The 8,578-nt window shown below is 47.6% G+C and overlaps 1 protein-coding gene across 1 annotated transcript; it reads left to right on the top strand.

Moving 5' to 3' along the window:
* The first annotated feature begins 1,383 nt into the window (after positions 1-1,383).
* Positions 1,384-3,163, top strand: SIVA1 (SIVA1 apoptosis inducing factor). Its single transcript, XM_040602439.1, has 4 exons — positions 1,384-1,546; positions 1,685-1,873; positions 2,260-2,416; positions 2,938-3,163. The coding sequence occupies exons 1-4, from the start codon at positions 1,429-1,431 to the stop codon at positions 2,993-2,995; spliced, it is 522 nt and encodes a 173-aa protein (XP_040458373.1). The 5' UTR covers positions 1,384-1,428; the 3' UTR covers positions 2,996-3,163.
* The last annotated feature ends 5,415 nt before the right edge of the window (positions 3,164-8,578 follow it).

The raw sequence follows: 8,578 nt of genomic DNA on the forward strand, positions 1-8,578 counted from the left end.
GAATTCAGACACCTCCCTGGAAGAAATACAGCTGTTTGCGACTGATAACCTTCTTAAATGCTGCAAAACATAGTACTGGCAACACCAACAACAGCTTTAAAGATGTTTGCCCTGAGAAAAACAAAGTATTTTCAAAATATACATAGTAACTGGACTGCTACTTGGATTGAACACGGTGCTTTTAATCCATGGAATGGTACCTAGGCTGGTATAGACAGCTTAGCTATAAATAGCAAATTAATTGCAGTAATTCCCTGCCACAGGATGAAGTGGGAAGCCTGGGGGAGCTCTGTGGTTTACCTGGAACCGAGCGTCAGCCCTGAGACCTCGCTGGGCACCTGCCCTGGCCTGGCCTGTGGCAGCAGCTCTGCAGCCTCCTTGCTAGCTGTTTTTTTTTTACAAAAAACCAAAGTGTATTCTTGCACTTTTGCACAGTTCTGTCGATCCTACAGCAGACACCTAAAGCTTTGGCAGGTGGTTTCAGTTTGACGTGCGGAATTGACCCCCACAGCTGGAGGAGGGTTACGGGCAGGTGCAGTTATGGCGGCGCTGGGTGCAAGGGGGGTCGCTCCCCTGATTCAACAAGCAGCCGGGCGCTTACTGGACGAAGTCACCCATATACATAAGGTTTGCGGACGTTCAGAATCTCCTCCCTCTGGTGCCTCTTCCAGATGTACTTTTCACCTTCCTGGGCAGTTAGCTGAAGTTCCCGTTTATCCCTGCATACATGAGCGGCCTTTGTGGTTTAGTTTCTGTTATCTTAAGCCATCAGCTGGCTAAAGGTGAGCCCTTCCATGCTGCCCGCTCTAACCATTCCTTACTGCCCACGCTCACCGCGCCAAGCTAACACCTGCCCGCTGGGCTGGCTTCAACCTCCGTCAGCACGATCCCCGGGTGGGATCCACCCTCCTCGGGGTGGGGGCCGCTTGGGTAGGAGGTCGCTGATCTCCTCCTGCCACAGGAGCCAGAAGGCTCCTGATTTACATCCTTGTGGAGCTCATCTGCATCGGCACCAACTGCCCCTTCCGGAGGCGCCGTGCCGAGCTCCCGCCCCCCGCCCTGTTTCGCCGCTAACGTTCTTCTTACTCTGCTAACTGCTCCTGACCTCTGCCCGCAGCAGTTTTAGGGGCTTTCACTACGGTAAGTTCTAGGAAGCGCGGGGGGAGCCCGACCGCGAACGGAGCCGCAGCGGCTGCGGGCAGGAAGCCGGGGCGGGGAAAGCGGGTCGATGGGCCAGCCCGGGCTCCGGGGCCGCGTTGCGCCGTCCCGCCCCGCGCGCACCCCGGCGGGAAGAACCGAGCGGCCTCGGAGCGCCTCGGGCTGCTCGCCCCGCCCACCCCCCCCGCGCGCCCCCGTGCCGCCCCGCCATTGGCCAGGCGCGGCGGTGACGCGGCGGGCGGCCCCGTGGGAGGCGGCGCCGGGCCCGCCATGCCGAAGCGCTCCTGCCCCTTCGGGGAGGGGGCCCCGCTGCAGCGGAAAACACGCGTGGGGCCGCGCGAGCTGAGCCGGGGCGTGCGCGGCGAGGAGCTGCGGCGGGAGGTCTGCGGTGAGGCGGGGCGCGGGGGGGGCGTCGAGGCCGCTGCCGTACCGGGCCCGGGCCCCCGCCTGCGGGCCGCCCCCGGGCCCGGCGGCGGTGGTGGTGGGGGCCGCCCGGCCGCCCCTAACTCGCCTCTCCCGCCCGCAGAGAGGACCCGGCGGCTGCTCTTCAGGGGCGCCCAGGCGTACATGGAGGGCCCCGCCGCCGCCGGCCCGGTCACCCGCTCGCCGGAGCCGGCTGAGGAGGCCCAGGGCGGCAGCGCGGGGCGCCGCTGGAGCGGGCAGCTCCTCATCGGCCCCGACGGGCGGCTGCTGAGGCGCTCGGCCGCCGCCAAGGGTGAGTGGCCCCGCGGGGGCGGGCGGCTGCTGCGTGGGCCGGGCAGCGCGGGCCGGGCCCCTGGTGCGCCGGGGGGGTGGAGGTGGTGGGTGTCTCTGTGTGTGGGTTGGGGGGCTGGGTCCCGCCCGGGGGGGTCCCTCCGTCCCTCCCTGGTTCCTCTCGCCGTGTTTGAAGGAAGCGGTAGGTCTGAGCTCCACCGGTCGCCGCAGAACCGCCGTGCGTGGCCGCTGGGCACTCTCCGTGGGCCTGACCCGCAGCACAGGAGCCACCGACACCGTCACAGCCGCGGCCCCGCCGCCCCCGGAGCTGCGCGCCCAGCCCGCGCCCCGCGCCGCTCCCGTTCGCCGCGCGGTACCGCGCCCCTTAACGGCTTCTTTTCCGAGCAGTCCCGCCCGTGGGAGCATCCCGAGCCTGTTCGTCCTGTGTGCGAGCTGCCGACGTGAAGGAGGCGTGCACGCAGTGCGACCGCTTCGTCTGCCCCAGCTGCAGCAGGCTCTGCAGCTGCTGCAACACCCTCACCTGCTCCTCGTGCTCCACCGTTGAGTAAGTGCCTTTTCAATGTTTGAACTTTAACTGTATGTGCCCTGAAAATTGTCTGTAGCATACGAAGACCCAGCAGATAACTCGCTCATCTGTGTAAAAGACTTGAACTCTTCCCGTGGTGCTTTAGCAGCCGTAAAATGGTCTGAAACGCAGAAAATATAATGCCACGTGAAGCAGTCCGATCAATCTTAGTGCATGTCTAGCTTAGCTTCTCATTTAAATGTTCTAGGAGGCAACAATTCCTTTTGCTTTCCTGCCAGCTATATTGTAAGCTGGCTAGTGATGAATGAATGCGCTCCCAAGCAGTAATCTTATGTTTTTGTAATCATTGTTAACGGTTCTGTGCCCATAAAAATACATTGAGTGTGCTGTGTGGGAATCCCATGGTTACAGTTGATAATGGAATAGGGTGGCATTCTTTGTTATGTTCCAGAAACAGCAGATGCACTGACTATTTCTTATGATTTGCTTTTCTTTCTCTCTTCCCTATTCCCCCCACCCCCACCCCCCCTTCCCCCCAGTTATGGTGATGTGGGAGAGCAAGTTCTCTGCAATGGTTGTTCAATATTCCAAGTGTGAAAGTTGATGAAATAGCCTTTATGGCTAAGATGTCTGTAAATTTCACGAAGTCTCCTACGGCTGGTCAATTAATTCTTCTAGCACATGAATTAATATGGAAGCTCTGTGTTTTATATCTTTATATTGTACTTTTTAATATTGTAGCTAAATAAACATTTATATTTTGAAGATTTTTATATTATTTTGAGTCAACTTTCTCCTTTTCCCTAGTTGTGATATATGCGTATCTGGAAAGGGCCACTTTATGCTCTTACCTGGTGTTCCTTATGTGGTAAAAAATTCGAAATACTCATCCAGTGTCTTTCCACTTGTTCATGTTAGGACACACTTTTCTGTGTTATATAAATTAGTTGTTCCTTGTGTGCTTTCAGGTGAGTGTAAATCTATTCTGGACACGCAACATTTTGGATTTGCTGATTTCTGGTTAGATTTTTTTAAACTGTCACAAACATCTCATGATTACTGACAGCTTGAATGGTTTTAATTGTTCTTTCCGTGGCAACTTTGATAAAAGAACGGTACACCAGCTTGGAGCAAGAAAGCTTTTCTCAGTAGTTAAGTATCAAAGACAATTTTCTTGTACCCTCCTTGCAGTGTCTTTCTTGGAAGGCAGCTCATCTGTATAACTTGATCATCTACACTGTAAACTTCATATTGTCCTGAGCGCCCACTCAAAAATAGCACATGAAGTGGTCTGAAGAATGGTCAGTGCTCAAGTGTACATCTCCATAAATGAGCTCATTCCTCATTTTCCTTTCATATCACTGCAGAGACCGGTTTGCTTACTATTGTTTGTGCTGCAAGAGTAAGGCTATCGTGAAGTACTACTGGAAAGCTCCTCAAAGTAATTTCCTTCTACTGTTTTTGCTATGTTTTTAAAAAAAAAGCACCAGACTTTTAATCTTGCTATGCATATCTGGTTTGCTACAGTGGTCTTTACCTCAGGAAAATGATGATTTAAGTGGCTGATTTTACACTGTAGGAAAAAAAAGGAACAGATTTGGTGGGAGAGGGGGGAATCTTGGGGCACTCGCAGCTAATGCTGTTTCCCAAATTATTTCCCCTGAATTCACAAAGCAAAGTCTGCCACTTATGCTTCCCAGTCTTCTCAACTGTGATTAGTATGTTTTGCATGGAGTAACTTTTTTTTACCTCTTTCCCTCCACCCTAGCCACTTCCATTTGAAGAAATTGAAAGGCCCTTGCAATGCAAGTCGAGAAGCATAGTGGGTATTTTTACATTTCAGAATACTGCAGCTAACCAACCAGAACACTAGCAATGCTTTAACAAAGGTGATAGCTGTTGCTGAAGGGCTGTACTTCACAGCCGCACAGCGCGTGGCTTTGGATGTGGCAGCCACGATGAGGTGTAAGGTGACCTGCTTTCGAGCTCCAGTGTAATACTTTGGATAATTATGTGGAGACTTTTAAAAATGTGTGTCCTTCAGAGTGCTGGGGGGGCGCTTTACTGTGTCAGCCACCTGTGTGCTAGGCTAGTCTGGCTGCGGGCTCGGTTGTTCCCCTGTTCTGCATGCTTTGTAGCCGGTTAAGATGGGAGAGTGTACTAGTTCGTTCTCCAGTCTTGATGTTAAGCAAGTGTAAAACGTATCTTGTGCCTACCCCCAAAGAAACAAAAAAACCTCCGAGTCAGGTGAGCTAGTAGTGCAAGTATTAACTGTCTTTTCAGAACTAATAGGTTAAGCCAGGATGATGGCAGATCTCTGGTACAGTGCCCAGCTGTCAGGTATCGTAGGGCAGATAAAAATGTTCCTATGGTAATCATCTTAAAACGCCAAGCTGAGTTTTATGAATGGGAAGAGTCTGTGGGTTACTGCATTTAAATGGTAGTTTTAGGAAAGAATTTTAAATCTTGGCTTTGTTTCATCTGAAGCTTCAGGCAGTGAACAAAAATGTTTTTTTCAGTCAAGCATATTTTTCAAACTGAAACCTTAAGTGTGTGTCTGCTTTTTCTCATTCTCTTCTGAGAGTGAGAGACTGAAAATACAGTTTTGCTTCTAGGCTCCCAGAGAGATGAGACATGTTGTTTACAAATTATTTATGTTTCAAAGTAGTTAATAGATATGGTTTTTTGGCTCATTTAGTCACTGCTGTATTTCATAGAAAGCTGTCCTGTAAACAATGACGTAGATTTCATGGCTCAAAGTTCTTACTTATCCTCTAGCCAGCCTCTTGAAAGACAGTTGTTCGTTAGGACAGATACCCGATGTGGAGTGAAGAGCTGGGGGAAGAAAAAAAGGAGAAGGGCCGGAAGAGAACGGTCAGAGGCTGGGAGGAGCAGGGTGGGAGGGCACAGAACTCTCAACTCTTGGATAGGGGTGGTGCTTCACACCTGTGAGAAATGTTTTTTAGTGGTTACCAGCTCACTTGCTTCTAAATTTGAGAAATTTAGTAATGAAAACCCCTGAAGAGAGCGAAGGAAACAGCACAAGGAAACTCGACATTGGGGTGCCCATGGCCTTCCTTGGCCTTATCTGTCCTTAAGCAAAAGCCCGCTGGCAGGAAGGTGCTCTCTTGGCAAAGCCTCCCACCGACCCTCTCATTTCACATTTGCAAAGCTGTGACACTCCATGTTAAGCTACGAAGTTTGGCCCTACAACCAGAAATCACTTCTCTAAGTTGCTTTTTATACTGTGCTTTGTTATTGTCATATGTTCTTTGCCTCCTATTCAGTACAAAGTGTCCTCTGAGGGGACAACCAGGGTGAAAATACCTTACAGCAATGATTTTACAGGTGGATGGGAAACTTTTGAGATCTGTATATCGTTACTGGTGAAGTAAGTCTCAAAGAGCACAGTTTAAAAGGAAGTCAGCTGATACCTGATCAGGATAAAACGATTTCTTTTAATCCTAATGTGTGAGCAGATGGTAGAAATATATGGTTTCAAAGGTACCATATACTCCTTTAAGGCCAGTCTAAGGTGTTAAAAGATTTCAGTCTCCAGTATCTACAATCAGCATTAGAACAAACCCACAGAATAGTATGAAGAACTTCAGTAAAAAACTCAAGTTTATTTGTTCTTACCTCCTTCAGTAGCATTTATCCGTTACGTGCATCCCGCTTAGCAGTGTTGTATTTTTGGTGGGTAGATCAGACTGGGGGGTGACACAAACAACCTTAGTCCTGTATGCACAGTGAGTAATTCCTGTATGTTTTGCACATCAGGTCAGAAGCCTGTTTGCTTTCCAAGAGAAAAGTGAGCCATTCCACAGGTGATCCAGACAATCAAAAAAAAAAAGAGTAAAATTTAAACAAATCCTTAGCTCAGGACAGAAATCTAACTATGCCATTGTGTGATTGGTACATCTTTGGTTTAATAGAGCCAGCACCTGAGCCTCTTCCCCTGCTTTTAGTGTCCTACTCATTTGGACCCTGACTTGTAGCCAAATCATAGACTTTCTTTTTATTTAATTATTCTTTCTGGGCAGCTGATGACTAGATTAGGCACAAACCCCAAGTTATTTAGGTGTAAGTGAAAGGTGATGTCCTCCTCTTTATGAATATGGGTAAGACACGTGTTGCTTCTGTGCTGTATTTGGTGCCATCACCTGTGAGATACTAAGAAGTGGCAGCGATCTACAAATGGTTTAAGTCTTCTGAATCTTTTCTGGAGAGGTGCAACCAAGAAGTAGAAGTGGAAACAGTATCTTTGCCCCTAGGTCTGTTAGGTCTGATTCTTTTGAAAACACACAACTAGCTTCTAGGTGAATTGGTTAGACAACAGCAAATGCTGGCACGATGCAGGTAATGCATACCTCTCACCGTGCAGGACCTTACCAATAGTTGCATGATGGTTTTATGTTTTGACAAGGTCAGGCTGGATTAAAAAATTGAATCCTAGTGAAATTGAATTGATAGTAAACTCCCATCTACGCTCTATGCGTGCAAACCTAGATATATTGCTCCTTTGTAGTTTTTGGTTAGTTACATTATTTTTTCACCACGGCAGGTGATGCAACCATTAGCTGGTGCAGACTACCTAGGCGTGATGTCCTCAGTGCTTGGGGAAGCTCCAATTAGTATAGACTGGTGGTATATGTCCATAGTTTATTCTGTTTATGTCAGGCTTGTCCTCTGCAGTGGTTTACCATGGATTGTCAGGCCAAGCTTAGATCCCAAGCGATTGTAGTAACGTGTGGCATTGTCCAGGCAGGGGTGGAGGGGGGCAGATCTCCAGCCACCCCACACAAGCACGCTACCAACAGGCAGAACAAAACTGCTACAGCAGCACAAAGGTTGTAGGGCCAAACTTTGTAGCTTAACATGGAGTGTCACAGCTTTGCAAATGTGAAATGAGAGGGTCGGTGGGAGGCTTTGCCAAGAGAGCACCTTCCTGCCAGCGGGCTTTTGCTTAAGGACAGATAAAGCCAAGGAAGGCCACGGGCACCCCGATGTCGAGTTTCCTTGTGCTGTTTCCTTCGCTCTCTTCAGGGGTTTTTATTACTGAATTTTCCAGGGGGAGGTAGCAAAGCTTTGAACGTTGTGCTCTGTTCATATTGAAGCAAATCGGTTAACATATTAAAGTAGCTAAGAGGCTTCAGAAAATGTTAATGTTTCGGTAAAAAATAAATAGGAGCTATGTAATTCAAAGACCAACGCTGCTTGTGGATAGCAAATCAGAAGAAAATTATTCTAAATTTTTCTATTTTACATTAATAACATTACAATAGAGCAAAAGTGATCACACACTGTATATTTTATAATATTTTAATGATTATTACAGTTGCATACATGGAACTCTTCTATTTTTTTCTTTTGTAGAGGTACTTGATTTCAAAAGATACTGAAAAAACCATACCTGCATTTTGAACTACTTTTGTACCATTGAACCATTGTAATACAAGTTTTAACGATATTTGCTAGTATTGTGTATTCTGGGCTTTGGTTATTTTGTTTTTTCCTTTAGGGAAAGCCTTAGCTGGAATCAAATTATTACAGCTTACAATTTTATTACAAGTTTTTAGTTCTAGTGGCTGTGATTTCCATTAAACCTAGTGATAGCTGTTGTATTAATCATCTCATGCAGAGATTATTGCTTAAACATTTTGTGGTCGTAGGATTTACTTTAAACCTTGGGATTTATTTAAATGTATTTTCTTACATTGTGTAATAGTTGAAATCATGATCCCCTTCTCATTTGTTCTGTTGTCACTTAACCCTGTAAGATACATCTGTTTTTCCATTTCTTCTTTCCCTGACAAATACAGATGGAAAACAAGATAAAAACTACTTTTCGTCCTCCCTTTTCAGCAGGAGTTTCATGTTGTAGCCACAGGGTGGCATCGCTATGTTAGTTTTGTGTCGATTCTGACCCAAGTTCTCAGGTTTTGGTGTTTTGGTTTTTTTTTTCCTTGCAAGTCCTCATAGCTTGATTGGTATGTTACAATTGGATTACTAGTTTTGGGGGGGGCGGGGAGAGGTTGGTTTGTTTTTTAAATATCCCCCTCATAATCTGTAGGTCCAAAAAAAATGTTTCCAAAACAATTTTTTTAATCAAAACACTTTCTACTTTCATAAAACATAGCCTAGAGTTATGGGTCACTTTGGTGTGTAGAAAGACAAAAG

This window comes from Falco naumanni, chromosome 7 (assembly GCF_017639655.2).
Source record: "Falco naumanni isolate bFalNau1 chromosome 7, bFalNau1.pat, whole genome shotgun sequence".
Classification (NCBI taxonomy): domain Eukaryota; kingdom Metazoa; phylum Chordata; class Aves; order Falconiformes; family Falconidae; genus Falco; species Falco naumanni.